Raw genomic sequence first — 23,899 nt, 5'->3', positions numbered from 1 at the left:
GATGATGAAGGGGGGATGTGTGGGATGATAAGGGGATGATGAAGGGGGGATGTGTGGGATGATGACAAGGGGATGATGATGAGGATGTTAATGACGGGTCTGGATGATGACAGGGGGGGATGAGGTATTTCCCACCCTAGGCTTATACTCGAGTCAATAACTTTTCCTGGGATTTTGGGTTGAAATTAGGGGTCTTGGCTTAAACTCGGGTCGGCTTATACTCGAGTATATACGGTACTTGTCTGGGATTGCTATTACGTTGCATAAGGCAATCATATAATATAATATAACATAATATAATTTATATATTACTGATAATACCAGTATCTGCCTATATAAATGAGACTTGCCACTGGGGCGTTAAAAAATGAAACTGCATTTTACTTCTATTGTAATGTTGTGTTTATTTCCCTTCTGTTACTGTAAAGTCACTGAACTCTTAACTTTATATGTGACATCATCATTTATTACTCTGGATTGTGACCTCAATCTGCATTATGACACATTAACATGCGGTACTTCAAACCAAAACAAGGAGTAGAACTAGCTCAGAGAAAAACTATAATGGAAAGAAGCTTTTCAGTGCTTTGGATCTACTCCTAGTTTTGTTTTACAAATACTTATGCAAAATACTAACTGAAATACTGTTATGTGAAAGTGGCCTTATTCTTGTATTATGATGCTGTGTTAATTATGACTTGAAAATGTTCATTATTTATGTATGTTCAGAGGCAGCTCTACCATTAGGCGGCCAAACCTGCCCCCCTAAAAAAGCAAAATGAGTGGCGATGCGTACAATTTACGCATTGCCATTCAGGAATCCCTGTTCCTGTGGTCAGAGCTCCGCAGCTCTTGCCGTGCAGGCCGATCGAGATAAAAAGATGTCTCGGGCGACCTGCAATTGAAGAGGGCTCTATATAAGGGGGTACAGGAGAAGAGGAAGAGGGCTCTATATAAGGGGGTACAGGAGAAGAGGAAGAGGGCTCCAAATAAGTGGATACAGGACAGGAAAGGATGGGTATTTAGGAGGGGACAGGAGGAGAAGATGGGTCTTTGGGGGGAACAGGAGGAATAGAGGGGTCTATAAGAGGGGGACATATGGGGAGGAGGGTGTCTATAATATGGGGGCACAAAAGAGAAGGAACTCCTATTGGGGGACAGAAGAGTCTATGTGGGGGTGCAGGAAAGGCATCTATTAAAGGAGGATCAAGAGGAGGAGTCCATACAGAGGGAAGGACAGGGAGTTTCTGAGAAGTGGGTGACTGGATATTTATAGGGCTTGCAGGTGAAGAGCTGCAGGGAAGGGGAAGGTTCTTTAGGGTAGTGTCAGGGACCTACAGGGCAGTAGAGCCATTGGGGTTGCCCCTTGTCTGTCACTATGAGGTCTCTTCAGGTCCTGTTTTAGCTGCTCCCATTCTGCACCTCACAGCACCATGAAGGCCGGACACACAGTGGTGAATTCTTCTGTTACACCTCCTTGGCACCAGGGTGACATCTCAGTCATCTTTCATTAGTATAGGAGATTTATGTGGATTTTATTGATTCCGAGATTTTGCTGCATTTTATGTGAAGCCGCCAAAGTCCATTAGAGCTTTTTTTTTTTTTGTAGTGACCGGCTCTGTGACTTGGCACCAGTGATACCTGAACCCACACAATACTGTCCCTTGACCCAGGTTCTGCCAATCCACACTACCTCGTCACATCTCGTCAGTTATTAGGGCCTCATATTCTAGTTTCGCCAAAAGCCTCACAAATTCTAGAGCCGCCTCTGTGTATGTTTGTTTTGATTGTTATGTGATTCATTGCATTTTCCCTATATAGTGAGTTATTCTGATTAAATTATGCACATCGTCCCTATTCTATGACTATAATTCCAGCTCTGTTATTTTGACCAATACTAACGTGCTGTGACCTCACTCACTTTAGGATACCTGTGCAGAAGCATCACTGATTATTATCTGTGTGGTAAAATAAATAAGGCAGACCTTAAAGAAGAGCTCTATTTGTTGCCTGCAGCAACCAATCTTAGCTTAGCTTTTATTTTTCAAGTTCAGAATGTAAATGGAAACTGTGTTTTGATTGGCACCTATGGGCAGTTTCTTTTTAGACAATTTTGGACAATTTTTTTATACTATTCTTGTACCGACACATCAAGGAGTTTGTTATTCCTTGGCTGTGACTACACTATGTTTATTACCCCTATTGTGTGCGTTATACTGGTCCTGTGATGTAACTACAGTCACAGTGACCTATTTGTGCGAATTTCCAAAGGTATATAAGGTGTAGAGGTTACAGTTGCAGAATATTGGTACCTGTGGAACAATTCCCCTTCCACATAGGAAGATACCAGTAATAAAAACAAGCAAACATGTACAATAATCATTTAATGGAAATAGGTGAACTGAACGACTAGTGATAAAATTCTCTTTGATCATGTGAATAATCATTTATGTGAATTTAAAGGGGTTCTCCACTTAAAAAAAAAAAAAAAAATGTTTAAATCACCTGGTGCCAGAAAGTTACACAGATTTGTAAATGACTTCTATTAAAAAATCTTAATCCTTTCAGTATTTATCAGCTGCTGTTATGATCCACAGGAAGTTCTTTTCTTTTTTAATTTACTTTCTGTCTGACCACAGTATACAGTATACTGAAACTAAACTGATTACTGTATACCAGACCAAGGAGTTCCATAACAATTCTACATTAATGTTATATGTGTACGGTGGTTTAGAACTAATGTTTTGTAGTCTACTGGACAGAATTTTGAATATAAAAGAATAAAGAATGAAATATTTTATCTTCCCATGTGAGTGCTGGATTCCTCCTACAAGTTTCCTATTAAATTATATTATAGACGGATGAGATTCTCCCAAAAGATAACCGTGACCTTTCCTTGTGCAGCACTATAAAGAATATTTCACACACAAGATTACCTGAGAGGGTATCGCTGAGGTAAATCTTATATCTGAGAGAGTTACAGAGCTGAATGCCAACAAACTTCTTATACCAGGTTCTCTTGACATATTGTTTTCCTCTACATTCTGAGTAGGAATCTGCTTTAAATTTTATTTCTGTCCATATAGCATCCTTTCCTCCTATACAAAAAACAGAGGCTCGGTAAAAAGGCAGCATAGAATTCACTGTTTAACTATAAATGAGATGACTAACAGAAAAGAATTACTTTCTATAAAAGAATTATATGACTGAAGGATACTAAAATACACATCTTTTATAATATGTAAAATATAATTTAACATGAAAATAATGTCAAGATAAGCAATAAATAAAAGATCTGCAATGTTCAACAGAAATACAGAAATGTAGTTTTTTTTTTACCATTTCTTTTTTTGTTACATGTTTGTGATTGGTTTGCTTTCCTATTGTTCCTGTGCTGTTTATTTAACTGACTTCACATTGAATAAAATAAGGAGCTGAGATGATTGTCCTCTGCTTTGTAGTCCAGTGGGTGGGTTCACACAATGATTGACATTATTCCCTGTATAAGCATTTACTGTATACAAGAGTTAGCTGTCAATCTCAGATTAGGACCACCCATTTCAATCAATGAGTTACAGGTTATACTAAATTCTTTCTGACAACAGTATATATCAACCTGTTAAGCATCCCCTGCATCGTAACGGAATGGCCCAGCATTGCAGGAGTGTTGGGGGGTGGGGTGGTGTCCGCATTGGTTTACACCACCAAGCAGGAAGCAACGGTGTAGCTATAGAGGTGCCTGCAGCCTCACACTTTTATGTGGTTTACAAAATTCCAGAGTAAGTTAAAGTGGTACTCCAGTGGAAAACATTTGTAAATGACTTCTATTTAAAAATGTTAATTTTTCCAGCACTTAAAAACTGCTGTATGCTCTAGAGGAAGTTGTATAGTTCTTTCCAGTCTGAACACAGTGCTGTCTGCTGCCTGACACCTCAGTCCATGTCAGGAACTGTCCAGAGCAGTAAACCCCATAGCAAACCTCTCCACCTCTGCACAGTTCCTGACATGGACAAAGGTGTCAGCAGAGAGCACTGTGGAGCATACAGCAGCTGGTCAGTACTGGAAAGGCTAAGAGTTTTTAATAGAAGTAATTTACAGATCTGTTTAACTTTTTGCCACCAGTTGATTTAAAAAAATAAATTCCACCGGAGTACCCTTTTAAAGCATTGTTATATTTTGTAAAATTGCATGCTTCATCCCACATATCAATCAGCACATGTATTTAACTGTTGTATTTTACCCATAAATTAATGAACTCAATATCATCAACTGTAGATGATTAATATATATTTGGCATAAAATAAAGTCTATAGGAGGCCAAGACCAAAATATGTATTGCATAGAGTGTACAGACACATGCTTATACTAATAAAGTCACTCTTTTCCACACATATGTGGTACATTTTACAGACCACATCTCATAACATAATTGATGTCATTCAGGAATGTACCCCCTTTGTTCTGTCATGTTCTTAAATCTTATTTATTTTCTCTACGCTTCATGGCTGCCCTTTGAAATATCTTGGGAACATTTAGATATACGGTTGCTGAATAGAAAGAATACTAGTATAAATAGTCGTGAACTTGACATTTAAATGCATTTCTATGTTTCATGTATTTGCGTAATACACTGGTGGCATAGGGTGTTCTTGTCAGATTTTTGTATTAACCAAGTAGGAAGGGGAGAAAATGACTCTGCGGTTTAATGCACTGCTATAATAGAATAATAGATACCCATATGTATTAGATACATATCTGCTGGCAATCTAACACATGAGGCAAAATAACTGGACAAAGTAGTGCAGCATGTTGTGCTGTTTTGTCTGGTAAAATGCCGGACACCATGTTGAAAGTCAATGGACTTCTTTGCAGCCAATGAGTTTTGTTGGGCCATGTTCCTGTCCAGCATGCAAGGTATTTGCTAGCAAAGATAATTTTTTTTCTTGCTCCAAAGGCAAAGCATTCCAATGGAACATATACTACAGTTTTGAACCCAGCCTTAGCTGTCTACAAGCTAAATAAAATAATAAAAAGCAGCTTGGGTACCCTTTATAAATAAACAAGGCTAATTCAAAGGGAGTAAATAAAAATAGAGAGACCATAATGTGCCTGTAGAGGTCCTATTGCACAGAAGGAATGTGAGAGGCGGCATCTAATCTCTCGAGATTAGATTGAAGTATCCGATCAATTCATTACGTGTACTGCAGTGATGACAGCCACTGACATCAATGCCATGCATGCAATGCTGAAACTTCAGTGCCTTACCCCTCACACACAGCCTAGGGATTCCAATGCTCTCTAAATAACTTGCTTTTTGGAATGTATAGGGTCAATAGATATATTATAGTAGTCTTCTTTGGCTCCAGCTGGGCAACAGGGTGACATCCTCTTTATGAATATTGTAAGCTTTCTCTGTTTTTGTTTTTCACTTTCTTTGAATTGATGGAAAGAACTCCTAACCTTTTATATAGCACCAACATATTATGTGATGTTGCTCCGAGATTGTCATTACTTACATCAGTCCACATTCCCGATGCTGCACACAATCTAACATTCCTATGTATATATCAGACACACACATACACACAAGGGCCTAATTCATAGAAATCCAATAGCCTATCAGTATGTTTTTCACTCCATAACAAGCTCTGTGGAAGTAAATGTAGTTGTTTCTACTAGTATTATATTGTGCTATATATACTTGTACGTAAAGTAAACAAATGCTATAATAATGATCAGGTTTCTGCCATTCTTACCTGTAACTGGTTCACTTACTCTTGGGTCAGCTGCAGAAAGGAAGAAATACTTTGTTAGTTACTGTACAGTATACTGACGCAGGATATTCCATTTTACTATTGTCTACGTCTTTGGATGAAAGAAGGAACACTAGACCTAGCACTTTGCTATGAGCCTTAAAACCTCTGAAACAAGGGAAAGACTATACACACATGGACATAATCGGAGTACATTTTTCAGCACAGAGATTATGACCAGATGTGTAGTCAGCTGGAGATGTTGCTCTGGAACACAAATCTCTCCATGAATCCCATGGTGCCTAATATTTCCAAATTAGAACTTCAGATTTTTCTGCTGTATTTGGAAATATGAGAAACTGGAACCATGAACTCTTTAAATGAACAAGTTTTGCGTCACTTCATCTTCTGTATGAAATACATTTAGGTTATTTATGTCTACATTATGTGTGTTCTCTCTGTAGTTTGTAGAGATGTCGTGAATTTTAGTTTTCCTTATTGAAAACGTAGCATATGTGGTCACAATATTCAACTCAGGTTCAATTCAGAGCCTTTGTTAGCAGTTCTGTCACATTTGACAGCAAGCATACTTCAGCATTAAATGGGCTCTGTCAAATACAAAAACTTTTTATATGTTCTACATCTAGGCAAAACATTAACCTTTCTAAAATGCTTCGTAAGAAAATCTTATTTTCTTTTTATAGAAATCATGGTTTATGAAATCACGGCTTTTGTCCAAGCTGAAGCACAGGCATGGACAAAGTCCAGTAAGTGAGGGTGGGCTAGCACTCCTCTGTGCTCTCTCCTGTCTGCTAGTACTCCTCTGTGCTCTCTCCTGTCTGCTAGTACTCCTCTGTGCTCTCTCCTGTCTGCTAGTACTCCTCTGTGCTCTCTCCTGTCTGATAGGTCTCCTCTGTGCTCTCTCCTGTCTGATAGTACTCCTCTGTTCTCTCTCCTGTCTGATAGCACTCCTCTGTGCTCTCTCCTGTCTGATAGTGCTCATCTGTACTCTCTTCTGTCTGATAGCACTCATCTGTGCTCTCTCCTGTCTGATAGCACTCCTCTGTGCTCTCTCCTGTCTGATAGCACTCCTCTGTGCTCTCTCCTGTCTGATAGCACTCCTCTGTGCTCTCTCCTGTCTGTTAGGACTCCTCTGTGCACTGTCCTGTCTGATAGCACTTCTCAGTGCTCTCTCCTGTCTGCTAGTACTCCTCTGTGCTCTCTCCTTTCTGATAGCACTCCTCTGTGCTCTCTCCTGTCTGATAGCCACTCCTCTGTGCTCTCTACTGTCTGATAGTACTCCTCTGTGCTCTCTCCTGTCTAATACCCCTCCTCTGTACTCTCTCCTGTCTAATAGACAGGAGAGAGCACAGATGAGTACTATCAGACAGGAGAGTGTACAGAGGAGGGATATTAGACAGGAGAGAGCACAGAGGAGTACTAATACCCCTCCTCTGTACTCTCTCCTGTCTGATAGTACTCCTCTGTTCTCTCTCCTGTCTGATAGTACTCCACTGTGCTCTCTCCTGTCTGATAGGACTCCTCTGTGCTCTCAACTGTCTGATAGGACTCCTCTGTGGTCTCCCCTGTCTGATAGGACTCCTCTGTGCTCTCTCCTGTCTGTTAGGACTCCTCTGTGCTCTCTCCTGTTCTATCAGACAGGAGGGAGGACAGAGGAGTGCTAGCCCACCCTCATTTACTGGACTTTGTCCATGCCTGTGCTTCAGCTGGTACAAAGCCATGATTTTATAAGCCATGATTTCTATAAAAATGAAAAAAAAATTCTTATGAAGTATACTAGAAAGGTTAATGTTTTGCCATGCAGTACAACATATAAAAAGTTTTTGTATCTGGCAGTGGCCATTTAAGCTACATTATAAACCCTTTCCACCATTGTGGTTTTAGAAACATTTCTTTCAATGCATTTTAGAATAAAATCTACCCAATTTTTTTTATTTAGTAATTTGAGGACAAGTCCTACTAAAATTGAGACTTATGCTACTGGACAAAAAGTGAAGGTTAGACTCTTATAGACATAACTATGATAAAAATCTTTGTCAGCTGATGAAAGATCCCATAGACTTCTACTGGAGAAAATGGTGTTACAAACTATAATGTTTTGTCCATGAAAAGCAACAGAACCCTAATGGAATAAAGTCTAACAGACATCAACTGATCAATCCTATTGATATCAACTATAATAAATTCCATACTATCTAGTTTTTTTTCTATTTACTATCAGTTGATGGAACATAAAAGTGTGTCACTGGAAGCAAAATAGTTGACTTGAATATAGGTATATTTCTGTAACATGACTTTATGTAGAGATACCGACCAACAGTAAAAAAAAGTATATAATTACCTGATTCTGTGTTAAATCCTACTGTTGCACTGCCTGGTCCTTCACCAAGAGGATTTATTGGTATCACTTTGAACTCATAACTATAAAATGAAGAGAACCTCAATTAGTGGTTTTCCTATAAATGGTCTCATAAATTGGACTCTGTGCCATCATTATGTGGGGCCGGCACTATGACTGCACCATGAGGTTAATCTGATAACTAAGAAATCTGTCCAGAATTGTGTCATAGTTTTAACTACTGTAAATATGTTGACATCTTGTAGGAAAAATAAAGTAAGGTCACATTAAACTGGGGTGCTGGAAGCTTTTTAAGAAGTACAACGTTGCATAAGTATAACAGGTTTGGACCTAGCAGTGGAAAAGAGAAAATCTCTGCAAAACTCATTTTCTAAGATCTGTTCTTGTTTTTATTAGAATACATATGTTGGAGACAGAGAATGTGAATGTAGAAAAGCTGAAAAATCCTTTTTGCACAGTATAGGGGAAAACTAGTGGATCAGTGGTGGTCCAATCGCTAAAACACCTGCTGGTCTTGAGAACAGAAGACTTTTGTCGCATTGAATGAATGCTGGTCGCACATTTTCATTGAACCCCAATCTTTTATTTTTAATTATTTAGGCATATATGCATTGCTCTGCTTTTTAATACTATTAATAATAGACTCAATAGCATCTTCAAATAAGTGTAAATAAAAATTTATATACACTGCTCAAAAAAATATAGGGAACACTAAGATAACACATCCTAGATCTGAATGAATGAACTAATTGCATGAAATACTTCAGTATTTACATAGTTGAATGTGCTGACAACAAAATCACACAAAAATTATCAATGGAAATCTAATTTATCAACCCATGGAGGTCTGGATATGGAGTCACACTCAAAATCAAAGTGGAAAACCACACTACAGGCTGATCCAACTTTGATGTAATGTCCTTAAAACAAGTCAAAATGAGGCTCAGTAGTGTGTGGTCTCCATGTACCCATATGACCTCCCTACAATGCCTGGACATGCTCCTGATGAGGTGACTAAAGCATCCGCCAACTCCTGGACAGTCTGTGGTGCAACGTGGCATTGGTGGATGGAGCGAGACATGATGTCCCAGATGTGCTCAATCGGATTCAGGTCTGGGGAAAGGGCAGGCCAGTCCATAGCATCAATGCCTTCCTCTTGCAGGAACTGCTTACGCACTCCAGCCATATGAGGTCTCGCATTGTCTTGCATTAGGAGGAACCCACGGCCAACCGCACCAGCATATGGTCTCACAAGGGGTCTGAGGATCTCATCTCGGTACCTAATGGCAGTCAGGCTACCTCAGGCAAGTACATGGAGGGCTGTGCGGCCCCCCAAAGAAATGCCACCCCACACCATTACTGACCCACCGCCAAACCGGTCATGCTGGAGGATGTTGCAGGCAGCAGAACGTTCTCCATGGCGTCTCCAGACTCTGTCACATCTTTCACATGTGCTCAGTGTGATCCTGCTTTCATCTGTGAAGAGCACAGGGTGCCAGTGAAGAATTTGCCAATCTTGGTGTTCTCTGGCAAATGCCAAACGTCCTGCACGGTGTTGGGCTGTAAGCACAACCCCCACCTGTGGACGTCGGGCCTTCATACCACCCTCAGGGGGTCTGTTTCTTACCGTTTGAGTGGACACATGAACATTTGTGGCCTGCTGGAGGTCATTTTGCCGGGCTCTGGCAGTGCTCCTCCTGCTCTTCCTTGCACAAAGGCGGAGATAGCAGTCCTGCTGCTGGGTTGTTGCCCTCCTACGACCTCCTCCGCATCTCCTGATGTACTAGCCTGTCTCCTTGTAGCGCCGCCATGCTCTGGACACTACGCTGACAGACTCAGCAAACCTTCTTGCCACAGCTCACACTGATGTGTCATCCTGGATGAGCTGCACTACCTGAGCCACTTGTGTGGGTTGTAGACTCTGTCTCATGCTACCACTAGAGTGAAAGCACCGCCAGTATTCAAATGTGACCAAAACATAAGCCAGGAAGCATAGGAACTGAGGAGTGGTCTGTGGTCACCACCTGAGGAACCACTCCTTTATTTGGGCATCTTGCTAATTGCCTATAACTTCCACCTGTTGTCTGTTCTATTTGCACAACAGCATGTGAAATTGATTGTCAATCAGTGTTGCTTCCTGAGTGGACAATGTGATTTCACAGAAGTGTGATTGACTTGGAGTTACATTGTGTTGTTTAAGTGTTCCCTTTATTTTTTGAGCAGTATATATATATATATATATATATATATATATATATATTACCAACGAAGAAGCGGCACTCCAATGTAGCATGTAAAAAAGTGGTTTATTCACCCATCCAGTCACAAGTGCTACGTTTCGGTCTACTCAATGAGACCTTTCTCAAGCCTGACTAAAGGTCTCATTGGGTAGACCGAAACGTAGCACTTGTGACTGGATGGGTGAATAAACCACTTTTTTACATGCTACATTGGAGTGCCGCTTCTTCCTTGATACTGCATTTTAAATGGACATTGAATCTTGTCCTGAGGAGCAGAGCACTCTCAGGACCTAGAATCCGAGCTGGCTCCTTCCACCACGCAACATATATATATATATATATATATATATATATATATATATATATACTTTTATCTTTTTAGCATTCAATTGCATTTTCTGCCAAAAGATCAATGATCAGTGTTTGATATCCAAAGCAAAAAAGTCAATTTTTCATCCAGCTGCAGAGAATATTGTTGTACACTCCAGCTGCATATTACTTAATCATTAAAACAAATGAATCTCTGACATTTTTATGTACTCTTTGCACTCTTTAAATCAGAATTTCCCTGATTAGATATTAAACCCTATACCTATATACTAAAGTCTGAATTATTATTTTACCTTTATGGAAACATTCAAATAGTTGCTCAGTAACATAGGGTGTACATTCTATATTATAGGTTTATTTCCCAGAAACCATTTAGTTGACTGTTGTTGTATCTGTGACTTTAAAAAAATATGTACACATTTTGAGATTTAGTTTGAGCCCCAAAACCTCCCAAACAGTAGTTTTTACAGGCAAAATGAGTCTTTAACTTTCTGATGTTTTATTCTGGCATTTTAAGTTTTCTGTGCCTTTTTGTGTTTTCAGCTGTGTTTGCACACCAGCCATTTTGTGCTTCCATTATAAGTCCAAAATGTGCAAAAATGCTAACATAAAATAAAACATCATGTCACCTGACAGACATCCTCGCATAGAATTCAATGCAATTTATTAGGATTTTTTGTTGTTGTTGTTGTTGAACATAGCCTTACCCTTGGGAATTGGAAAATCAAAAATTAAAAAAACATTCATAAGTGAACAACCAATTTAATCAGGTATTCTACATCTATAGTCAAATGTTAGAAATCTTATTGATGAATCCCGTTTGGCTTTGTTCATCTGATTTAGGGTAAGGTTTGGTCAAGAGAGCTCTGCAGAACAGTACAAACTGATACTGATACAGATCTTTCTTTCAAAGTACCTCATTCTGGACCTCCATCAATGAACCAGAGTAGAGAGAAGCTTCAAGAACCCTAGACATGTATACTGTACATTACAAAGACAGTCCATTGATTTCAGTGGGCATAATGAAATGCTTTTCCCTGCTTCTGCATAGGAATTGGAAGCTTGCAGCAGGATTCTCAAAAATGTTAAAAGCGGATGTTGGGGTCCAAGCAGTGGGAGAACCCTTATTACATTTTTTTTTCTAAGAAAATATTTTCTTAGTAGAAAATAAAATAAATAAAAGATTGTCAAAGCAGATACCCCTATTTAATCGATGCTATGAGCATCATTTGGGGCTTCTCTGAAACCAAAATGTGATACACAGCAGTATGAGGGACAACACATTTCTGTATTAGGGGGCATGCACACCACATTTTTGCTATTCAATTCCCGTATACGGTTTCAAGTTAAAAACCGCATGGAACTGTATAGAAATACGTATGCATTGACTAAACATTGTAAACAGTATGTCAAAAAATGGGAGTCAATGGGAACCATACAGAACCGTATGTGCGTACAGTTCCATCCAGTTTTCACCATACGGTTTTTGACTTTGCACAGTTTTTTTTTATTGGAATTTCAATCAAACAAGTGAAACTTTATTCAAAATGGAGTGAAAAGTTAAAAACGTATACGTTTTTTTTCTTAAAAAACGGATGCAACCGACCATCATTTTTAAAATTTGTACACATTTTGATACAGTTTATTTCAGTTTTGAGGAATCCGTTTTTCATCAAAAACCTTACACGGAAATTGCCAATGTGTATATTTAGCCTTCTAAAGGGTACATAGCAAAGCAAAACAAAACATTAATTCTACTTTGTAAATAAATTAAATGCATGAAAAATGTTATAACATTTCTTCTACTCCATCTTCACTTCTGGAAGCTCTAAAGGTGGGCTATTTAAAGTGACCACATATGATCTTGATATGGATATTTATTTAACAGATATAACTAAATTGGTTTGTGAATGAAATGGTCAGAGCTAAATATTTTAAATGAAAGGAACAGAGAAGCTTTCAAAAATAACATAAATAAACTTAAGTAGGTGAAAACCTTTTCCAATGCCAGCTGTACAAAATGGACCACTTGTTTTGAAGGGACAATCCATCATTGTTAAAGCTTTATTATTAAACAGTTCATAGTCCAAGATTCCATTTGCATCTGCTGCATACTTGACACCAAAGTCATCACTATAATTCATTTTACAGTGATATATTAATACCATTAAACAAAGGTCAGAAAAGCTTATATTGTTTCAAATGGTAAAATTGTGTCTATGTGAATCCATTTTTTATCTTCATACAAAAACCATAAAAGGTAAATTGAGGACAAAATGTAGTGTTCATAGTTCTTCCAACCAAGTGCAATTGTGATTGTATAGGTTAAAGGAGTTGTCCGACCCATGTAAAAAAAAAATATAACTGGAACATTGTGGCAATAAAGAAGAAAGCCATATTCCGTTGCATGATTCCCAACATTCCCCCCCGTCCCCAGTCCTTGATGCTCAGTGCAGCTTCCTGGTTCATGTGACTCTTTGACCCCACAGGATATGTCCATTCAGCCAATCAGTGGCTGAGACAGGTCACCCCTGTGTTTAGTGCACTGAATGGCAGTAGGACTGGGAATGTGAGAACGACAGCTTTGGGGGATCAGAGCAAGAGAATATTACTTTTTTTCTGGGTCTACAAAACCCATTTATAAAGAATCTTACTACCAGCCTGATGTAAGGCAAATAGACAAATTGCTAGAATTGTAAAAATCTAGAGCCCTTTGAGATAAAATATACAGTGCCTTGCACGTTTAGGCATTTTGTCATGGTATAACCACAGATTCAAATTTATTTCACTGTGATTTTGTTTAATGGACCACACAAAATTTGTAGGTGGGGGAAATATTACATGGATTTTTTAAATCATTTAAATAAAAATCTGAAAAGTATTTAGTGCATGTATTGACCCCCTTTACTGTCAGACACCTAACAAAAGATCTGGTGTGACCAATTGCCTTCATAAGTCACATTTGTAAGTCACATAATTAGTAAATAGGGTCCACCTGTCTGCAATTTAATCTCCACATAAATACACATGTTCTGTGAAGGTCTCAGAGTTTGTTCGAGTGCATTACTGAACAAACAACAACATGACCAAGTAGTGCAATCAAACATGTCCGGGATAAAGTTGTGAAGAAGTACAAAGCATGGTTAGGTTATAAAAAAAAAAAAATTCAAATGCATGGAACAGCCTATGGACTGTCATAAAATCTATGATTAGTAAATGGATAGAAATGGCACAATTGAAAACCTACCAAGACAAGATCATCCACCCGAATTGACAAGGTGGGCAAGGAGAAAATTAATCAGCGAAGCAACCAAGAGGCCCATGGTAATTCTGGAGATGGAAACCCAACACTACCTATCACCTTGAGCACACCATCCCTAGAGTTAAACATGGTGGTGGTAGTGGCAGCATGCTGTGAGGATGCTACTCTTTAGCAGGTACAGGGAAACTGGTCAGAATAGATGTAAAGACTAATGGAGCCAAATGCAGGACAATCCTTCAATACAATCTAATGCAGTCTACAAAAGACTTGAGACTGGGACAGAGGTTCATCTTTCATCAGAACAATTTGGGAGAGTTATCAAAACCTGTTAAAAAAAGTTGACCAGTTTTCCATAGCAACCAATCAGATTGCGTCAAAAGCCTTTTTCAAAATTAAAGAAGCAATCTGATAGGTTGTTATGGGAAACTGGTCAACTTTTCCTCTGCTCAGGTTTTGATAAGCAATGAAATGGCTTAGCTAGAAATATGTTAATGTCTTATAATAGTCAATTCAAAGCCCAGACTCAGAATCTGACTGAGCTTCAGCTTTTTTGCCTAGAAGAATAGACAATCATTTCCATCTCTAGATGTGCAAAGCTGGTAGAGGCATATACCCAAAAGACTTGCAGCGAAAGGTGGTTCTACCAAATAGGTGGTCCTATCAAAAGTCTGTTAAGTCAATTTGAGTTTCAGTTTGTAACAGTAGCAAAAGGGGCAAAATATGCATATCAACAAACATTGATTTAAAAGTATTATCAAATATCATCCCTTTTATGTCTAAGGGTGTTTTGGGACTTTATATTTAAAGCTAAATTTTATTCTTTGGAGGGATGAATTCTAAAAGTAAATGTTTTTTTCTTAGTCTAACCTATAACTAGATAACAGTATTACTAGTGATTTGTATACAGAGACGGGCAGAGATCTATGAGATCCCGCTGCAAGGGGAATATCTGTGATGTCCTTAACAGCAATAGCTTTAGGGGAAAACTGTCATCAGTGTCACTGCACTAACCTGCTGCTACAGGCAAGTAGTGTGGGTGACACTGACGACAACCATACTCATGTGTCCTCGATACGTGCTCCCGTTGTCCTGGTCTCTTCATCTGTTCCCTCCATTTGTCCGGCAGGCTTGGGGCACAGATGGAGCTTAGTGGCATTACCCCTGCTGTTTATCTGCTGGGCCCTGCTGCAGACAGGCCTAGGGAAACAGTACCAGTGACGTCATAAAGATCTGCCAGTGCTCCAAACCTGCTGGCCAAATGGAGGGAACAGATGACAATACCGGGACAAGGGGAGCATAGATCGTGGACACGTGAGTATGGTTGTCCTTAGTGTCACCTGCACTAGCTGCCTGTAGCAGCAGGTTTGTGCAGTGACTCTGATGACAGTTTTCTTTTAATGAAGAAGCATTTGCCTTTAGAAACACTGCTTAATATGAGCGATGTGATCAGAGCTTTTAATGGTAGGGAACTTATTTTAGTTCACTGTACAAGAACTGTCGAAAAGTGTGACAGCTCCATGGCACTATATGTAGAAGTGCAAAGAGTCATCACACCCAGAACAAAAAATAACAGCATCTTGAACGAGGAAAGTGCCATTATCCTTACATTAGGTGCAAAGAAATGAGCTAAGAATGACTTTGGCACAAAGCTTAAAGTGGCTCTGTTAGGTCTTTTATACTAACCTATGTTAGACCAGCATAGGATAGATGGAGGAGATGCTGAGCTCGGATATATAGTGTATTTGATATGCTGTTTAATGCTGTCAGGACTGATACAAAAAGCATCTGACCATTGCTTTCCTAACTCACTTGTGCTCCCACTGTTCACAAAATCATACAGATACAGTAAAATGACCAGTCATTCCCCTTTTAAGGCAAATGGTTCCACTTGAAGTCAAAGCAAGGTTACAAAGAGTGAGCACATAGAGTTGCATATGCCTTGTTATCTAGTGGCTGTACTGTAGATTGAAAGGCGGGAGGCCACAAATCAGCAATATGTCATGAAAGTAATGGTGTCATATTAAACCTTTGCCATATGTTAAATATGAATACCTGGCCCTAGTAAAGTTAAGAAGAAAGAAATCTGGTTCTAACACAGGATCTTCTTAAATGTCACAGTAAACATTATAGTTAATATAAAACAGATACTATACCTCATATGGTGTACATAATTAAACATTACTTTAGAGACTGACATGCCAGACAAGTCAGTGGTCAGTAGGCTTGTCTCTAGTTTCTTCGAGTCCAGTATTTCCCTCCATGTTGTAATACTTGGAATTATAAAACCCATTTTGTAGTTGGATTTTAATGCATTTGTGTACTTTTACAATGTTTATGACAATGTTTTCATAAATGTGTGAGTAGTATATACAAAAAGTACAACATATCATACCAAGTGCATGGCTGTCTAAAAATGTAAAGTTACTCAAAGTGTTACTGTCGTTAAAAAAAAATATAGACATTTCATGCAGACATGTGAAAAGTTTTGATCTGTCGGAGTCTTAGTGCTGAGACCCCAATCAATGTCTAGATATAGCCGCATTAGCTAGAAATTACTGGGGGTCTCATCAGTGAGACCCAAAATTATCAAAACATTTGACATGTCTGCATGTCAGGTCAAAGTTATTTTTTATTTTAATTATTATTTTTATGACAGTAACGCTTTAGGATGGTTAGTGTACTATAAAGCATTAAAGGGGTACTCCGCCCTTAGACATCTTATCTTATCGAAGTTTTGTTCGCTGCAGATGTCCTTTAAAGGGAAAAGTAATGTATTTATATTCAGTGTGTACTATCTGACTAGCACATGTTGCTGAGCTCATACATCCTACAAGTGGATGAGAGATTGTTCCTGAAATTAGGTCTACAAATATAACATTGAATAGAAATTTTTCTATTGTATCAGTGAACTATTTGTTCTTTGGTTAATATACATCCTAATACACTTTCAAAACATCTGATTTTAGTGGTTCATTAGGTCTTTGTTGTCTTTTTTAAATACCTAATAGTATGATTTTTTATGTTATCTGCATAATAGGAAATTATTTATGTACAGTCAGAACCAAGTACAATTTTTACTTTTGTATATCTCATAAAGTCTCTGTTGTCACTGAGAAATCTGTAAAATATGAGCCAGAGTTAAACATTGCAGTGATGACCCATTCATGTTGTAAAAATTCCAATCCAAGAATAATAAATGAGCATACCAGTTGGTATACACCACCCATGGCCAGTCATGCATTTTAGTTTTCTGCTGCCCTAGGCCTGGGCCCATTCACCCCCCCTACCCCCTGCTGCTACCAACAGCCCTTCCCTTGAGCATATATTGCCTCTTCTTCTATGGCCTCCCCAGCCCTACTCCACGTTGAAATTCTCTTACACCCATCCTGCTTTTCCCAGTGCTGACTAATTCCCAGAAGCCAACGAGAAATCCAGGTGCTGCAACGACCCCACTAGACAGAGGGCACTGCGCCTAATCTTAAAGTGGTACAGTAAAATAGGGGGGGTTTGGCTTCCCCCCCCTGATAAAGTGCCGTCCTAGGCCTGGGCCTTGTTGACTACATGCCACTGGCCCTGTTATTCTTGTGATCTATGAGGCTTTTAAAAAATTTTTCTTTCCTCCCATGTAAATGACTATGCCACATTTTGTATGTATGCATATGTACACAATATTGTACATACATCTAGTCAATGTAATTGGAGCTTCATCTCTGATACCCCAAAACCCTTTTGCTGAGGTAAATGCATATAACTCTTATTGTGAAATATGGTTCATGATAACTTATGTTTTAAATGTTTCCTCATGCATAGAAAACTTTGTTCTGTATGGCTCAAGCTTTCAGTCAGATTCACTCCTATATAATTTCTACATACATAAAAAAAAACAAAAAAAAACAAATTACATTTCCTAGAAATGTCCATGAAGAAATATAAACCATAAAGGCTATTACATTCCACTAATGCTACACCAGAGGTAAGTCCCTAATGTAAAAAAGAAATATTATTAAACTTTGCAATGTATTTCTCCCACCAAATATTGCTGGAGGCATGATGATAGATGGGTTATCTGATTCACAATCCTCTGTTGGCTCCACTGTCTCTGTCTTTCAAACACTGCTACGTGCAAACATCCTCTCAGACTATAACACCCCCAAACCTTTTGCCGTGCTAATATTATATGTACATCTAGTCAATGTAATTGGAGCTATATCTCTGATACCTCCAAACCCTTTTGCTGAGGTGAATGCGTATAATTCTTATTGTGAAATATGGTTCACGATGGAAACTTATGTATTAGACATTTCCTCTTGGGATCTATCTTGCATAGGAAACTTTGGTATGGCTCAAGCTTTCAGTCAAATTCAGTTTTCTCTATACCTTCTGACATTTATTATTGGTTCCTCTAGTCTAGTACCTATCTTATTATCAGGATGTAATATGATGTATGAAAGAATGCTTGTCAGTGTAACGTCTTCCATATGGAGGTGGGGTTAACTATGGGTTATGGTGAAATAGGAAATGTGGAAGTGGAGTGTACGAAAAGAATGGCTGATTTACACCATGATAACTTAAAGGGGTACTTTGGTGGAAAGCTTTTTTTTTTTTTTTTTTTTTTTTAAATCAACTGGTGCCAGAAAGTTAAACAGATTTGTTAATTACTTCTATTAAATAATCTTTACCCTTCCAGTACTTTTTAGCAGCTGTATGCTACAGAGGAAATTCTTTTCTTTTTGAATTCCTTTTTTTTTCTTGTCCACAGTGCTCTCTGCTGACACCTGATGCCCGTATCAGGAACTGTCCGGAGCAGGAGAAAATTCCCATTGCAAACCTATGCTGCTCTGGACAGTTCCTGACAAAGACAGAGGTATCAGCAGAGAGCACTGTGGACAAAAAAGACGAAAAAGAAAATAATTTCCTCTGTAGCATACAGCTGCTAGAAAGTTCTGGAAAGATAAAGATTTTTTAATAGAAGTCTTTTACAAATCTGCTTAACTTTCTGGCACCAGTTGATTTAAAAAAAAATGTTTTCCACCGGAGTACCCCTTTAACCTCTTAAGGACCGTTTCGGCATGCGGTGATACACATATGTTTATTTTCATTTACACAGTTTTTTTTTTTAAATGGGAAAAGGGCACCCCCCTTTTCCCATAAAAAAAAAAACTGTGTAAATGAAAATAAACATATGTGGTATCGCCGCATGCCGAAACTCAAACTTTTATTAGGGGAGGGGTTAAATGATTTTTATTAACTTTTTTTTCACTAGGGGGCTATAACATCGCACACACTGATCTTTTACATTGATCATTGGTATGGGATAACCTATGGGATAACATTGATCAATGATTCTTCCGCTTGACTGCTCATGCCTGGATCTCAGTCACGGAGCAGTCATTCGGCGAACGGACAGGCAGGAGGAAGGTAGGGGCCCTCCTTGTGTCCTGCAGCTGTTCGGGACACTGCGATTGCGCCGCGGCGGTCCCAAATAGCCCACTGAGCTAGCCGGGAGTAGTTTACTTTCACTTTAGACACGGCTTTCAACTTTGAATGCCGCATCTAAAGGGTTAATAGAGTGCGGCACCACGATCAGTGCCGCGCGCTTTTAGCCACAGGTCCTGGCCGTTGTTAGAGTCCCGTGACCCCGCGTTATAGAAAGGGAGCAGACTCAGGGCATTCAGGTATGGGTCCTTAACCCCTTAAGGACGCAGGACGTAAATGTACGTCCTGGTGAGGTGGTACTTAACGCACCAGGACGTACATTTACGTCCTAAGCATAACCGCGGGCATCGGAGCGATGCCCGTGTCATGTGCGGCTGATCCCGGCTGCTGATCGCAGCCAGGGACCCGCCGGCAATGGCCGACGCCCGCGATCTCGCGGGCGTCCGCCATTAACCCCTCAGGTGCCGGGATCAATACAGATCCCGGCATCTGCGGCAGTTCGCCATTTAAATGAACGATCGGATCGCCCGCAGCGCTGCTGCGGGGATCCGATCATTCATAACGCCGCACGGAGGTCCCCTCTCCTTCCTCCGTGCGGCTCCCGGCGTCTCCTGCTCTGGTCTGTGATCGAGCAGACCAGAGCAGGAGATGACCGATAATACTGATCTGTTCTATGTCCTATTCATAGAACAGATCAGTATTAGCAATCATGGTATTGCTATGAATAGTCCCCTATGGGGACTATTCAAGTGTAAAAAAAAATGTAAAAAAATGTAAAAGTAAAAGTTAAAAAAAAGTGAAAAATCCCCTCCCCCAATAAAAAAGTAAAACGTCCGTTTTTTCCTATTTTACCCCCAAAAAGCGTAAAAAACATTTTTTATAGACATATTTGGTATCGCCGCGTGCGTAAATGTCCGAACTATTAAAATAAAATGTTAATGATCCCGTACGGTGAACGGCGTGAACGAAAAAAAATAAAAAAAGTCCAAAATTCCTACTTTTTTAATACATTTTATTTTAAAAAAAATTATAAAAAATGTATTAAAAGTTTTTTATATGCAAATGTGGTATCAAAAAAAAGTACAGATCATGGCGCAAAAAATGAGCCCCCATACCGCCACTTATACGGAAAAATAAAAAAGTTAGAGGTCATCAAAATAAAGGGATTATAAACGTACTAATTTGGTTTAAAAGTTTGTGATTTTTTTTAAGCGCAACAATAATATAAAAGTATATAATAATGGGTATCATTTTAATCATATTGACCCTCAGAATAAAGAACACATGTCATTTTTACCATAAATTGTACGGCGTGAAAACAAAACCTTCCAAAATTAGCAAAATTGCGTTTTTCGTTTTAATTTCCCCACAAAAATAGTGTTTATGATATAATGAGTGATGTCATTACAAAGGACAACTGGTCGCGCAAAAAACAAGCCCTCATACTAGTCTGTGGATGAAAATATAAAAGAGTTATGATTTTTAGAAGGCGAGGAGGAAAAAATGAAAACGTAAAAATTAAATTGTCTTAGTCCTTAAGGCCAAAATGGGCTGAGTCCTTAAGGGGTTAAGAGGTTAAAGGGGTACTCCAGTGGAAAACATTTTTTTTTTTTTTAAATCAGCTGGTGCCAGAAAGTTAAACAGATTTGTAAATGACTTCTATTAAAAAATCTTTATCTTTCCAGTACTTTTTAGCAGCTGTATGCTCGAAGAAAATTCTTTTCTTTTTGAATTTCTTTTTTTGTCCACAATGCTCTCTGCTGACACCTCTGTCCATGTCAGGAACTGTCCAGAGCAGCATAGGTTTGCAATGGGGATTTTCTCCTGCTCTGGACAGTTCCTGATACGGGCATCAGGTGTCAGCAGAGAGCACTGTGGACAAGAAAAAAAAAGAAATTCGAAAAGAATTTCCTCTGTAGCATACAGCTGCTAAAAAGTACTGGAAAGATAAAGATTTTTTAATAGAAGTCATTTACAAATCTGTTTAACTTTTTGGCACCAGTGGATTTAAAAAAAAAAAAATGTTTTCCACCGGAGTACCCCTCTTAACCTCTTAACCTCTTCAGGACCCATGACGTATGCATACGTCATGGCGTTTTCCGGTCTCTGCCGCTCGCCGGGCAGAGATCGGAACCGGATGCCTGCTGAAATCCTTCAGCAGGCATCCAGGGCAAACGCCGAGGGGGGCCATGTAGGCCCCCCATGTCGGCGATCGCTGCAAATCGCAAGGGAAATCGCCCTTGCGATCTGCGGCGATACCGGGCTGATCGGGTCTCTGGGACCCGACGACCCGGTAATTTTGCATGATCCCGGCTGTCACAGACAGCCAGGACCATGCTGAAGTATCGGAGCGAGGTGGCAAGCCTGCCACCTCCTCCTATTCCCTGCGATCTGTCGGTTAGTTAACCGACCAATCGCAGGGGGGAGGGCGGTTACTTCCTCCCGTCCTGCCCGGCCCCTGAAAGTCCGGAGAGGACGGGAGGAAGACCGGAGGATGCGGCGGGGGACGGGGGAGTGCTGGGGACCGGCCCCGGTACTTACCTCGTCCCTGAAGACCTGGATCCAGACGATGAAGACGGCGGCGGCGGCGACAGGTGAGTAGATCTTCAGCCGCGGTCGGGCCCTTTACAGCAATGCACGTCGCCATAAAGCGACATGCATTGCTGTAATAGGACCCTGTAAACTACAACTCCCAGCATGCCCAGACAGCCCTTGGCATCTGGGCATGCTGGGAGTTGCAGTTTTGCAACATCTGGAGGTCCACAGTTTGGAGACCACTGTGCCCTTCCAGATGTTGCAAAACTACACATCCTCAGCATGCCCTTACTGTCCAGGCATGCTGGGAGTTGTAGTTCTGTAACATCTGGCCCTTCAGATGTTGCAGAACTACAACTCCCAGCATGCCTGGACAGTTTTGGCATACTGGGAGTTGTAGTTTTGCAACATCTGGAAGGGCACAGATTGGGAACCACTGTATTAGTGGTCTGCAAACTGTAGTCCTCCAGATGTTGCAAAACTACAACTCCAAGCATGCTGGGAGTTGTAGTTCGGCAACATCTGGCTCTAAAGATGTTGCCGAACTACTACTCCCAGCATGCCTGAGAATGTTTGGGAGTTGTGGTTTTGCAACAGCTGGAGGCACACTGGTTGGGAAACATTGTTTCCTAACTCAGTGTTTCCCAACCCATGTGCCTCCAGCTGTTGCAAAACCACAACTCCCAAACATTCTCAGGCATGCTGGGAGTAGTAGTTTTGCAACAGCTGGAGGTCCCCCCCCCTGTGAATGTACAGGGTACATTCACATGGGCAGGGGGCTTACAGTGAGTATCGGGCTGCAAGTTTGCGATGCAGCAAATTTTGCGCGGCAGCTCAAACTCGCTGTAACCCCCCGCCCGTGTGACTGTGCCCTAAAAACACTACACTACCACAAAATAAAATAAAAAGTAAAAAACACTACATATACACATACCCCTACACAGCCCCCCTCCCTCCCCAATAAAAATGAAAAACGCCTGGTACGCCACTCTTTCCAAAATGGAGCCTCCAGCTGTTGCAAAACAACAACTCCCAGTATTGCCAGACAGCCGTTGACTGTCCAGGCATGTTGGGAGTTTTGCAACAGCTGGAGACAACCTGTTTGGGAATCACTGGCGTAGAATACCCCTATGTCCACCCCTATGCAAATCCCTAATTCAGGCCTCAAATGCGCATGGCGCTCTCACTTCGGAGCCCTGTCGTATTTCAAGGCAACAGTTTAGGGCCACATATGGGGTATCGCCGTACTCGGGAGAAATTGACTAACAAATCTTGGGGGTCTTTTTCTCCTTTCACCCCTTATGAAAAGGTGAAGTTGGGGTCTACACCAGCATGTTAGTGTAAAAAAATAAACTTTTTACACTAACATGCTGGTGTTGCCCTATACTTTTCATTTTGACAAGAGGTAAAGGGGAAAAAAGCCCCACAAAATTTGTAACGCAATTTCTCCCGAGTACGGAGATACCCCATATGTAGGCGTAAAGTGTTCTGGGGGTGCACAACAAGGCCCAGAAGGGAGAGTGCGCCATGTACATTTGAGGTGATTTGCACAGGGATGGCTGATTGTTACAGCGGTTTTGACAAACGCAAAAAAAACAAAACCCCACATGTGACCCCATTTCGGAAACTACACCCCTCACGGAATGTAATGAGGGGTGCAGTGAGAATTTACACCCCACAGGTGTCTGACTGATCTTTGGAAGAGTGGGCTGTGCAAATTAAAAATGTTGTACAGCCCACTGTTCCAAAGATATGACAGACACCAGTGGGGGGTAAATGCTCATTTTATGCCTTGTTACGTTCCTCAAGGGGTCTAGTTTCCAAAATGGTATGCCATGTGGGGGTTATTTTGCTGTCCTGGCACCATATGGGCTTCCTAAATGCGACATGCCCCCCGAGCAAAATTTGCTCTCAAAAAGCCAAATATGACTCCTTCTCTTCTGAGCATTGTAGTTCGTCCGTA

At 40.2% G+C, this 23,899-nt stretch overlaps 1 protein-coding gene across 25 annotated transcripts in view; it reads right to left on the bottom strand.

The window, feature by feature from the left end:
- ABI3BP (ABI family member 3 binding protein) overlaps window positions 1–23,899 on the bottom strand; it is a 463,829-nt gene that overhangs the window by 10,453 nt on the left and 429,477 nt on the right. For all 25 annotated transcript variants that reach the window (XM_056556215.1, XM_056556227.1, XM_056556223.1 and 22 more), the window contains 3 exons: window positions 8,116–8,195; window positions 5,757–5,786; window positions 2,937–3,098 (listed from right to left, as the gene is read on the bottom strand). In XM_056556215.1, the coding sequence (XP_056412190.1) occupies window positions 2,937–3,098; window positions 5,757–5,786; window positions 8,116–8,195 (272 nt within the window). The remainder of the gene's footprint in view (window positions 1–2,936; window positions 3,099–5,756; window positions 5,787–8,115; window positions 8,196–23,899) is intronic.

Source organism: Hyla sarda, chromosome 2 (assembly GCF_029499605.1).
Source record: "Hyla sarda isolate aHylSar1 chromosome 2, aHylSar1.hap1, whole genome shotgun sequence".
Lineage (NCBI taxonomy): Eukaryota > Metazoa > Chordata > Amphibia > Anura > Hylidae > Hyla > Hyla sarda.
The sequence above is the reverse complement of the archived record's forward strand: the minus strand, read 5'-3'. Positions and strand labels throughout refer to the sequence as shown.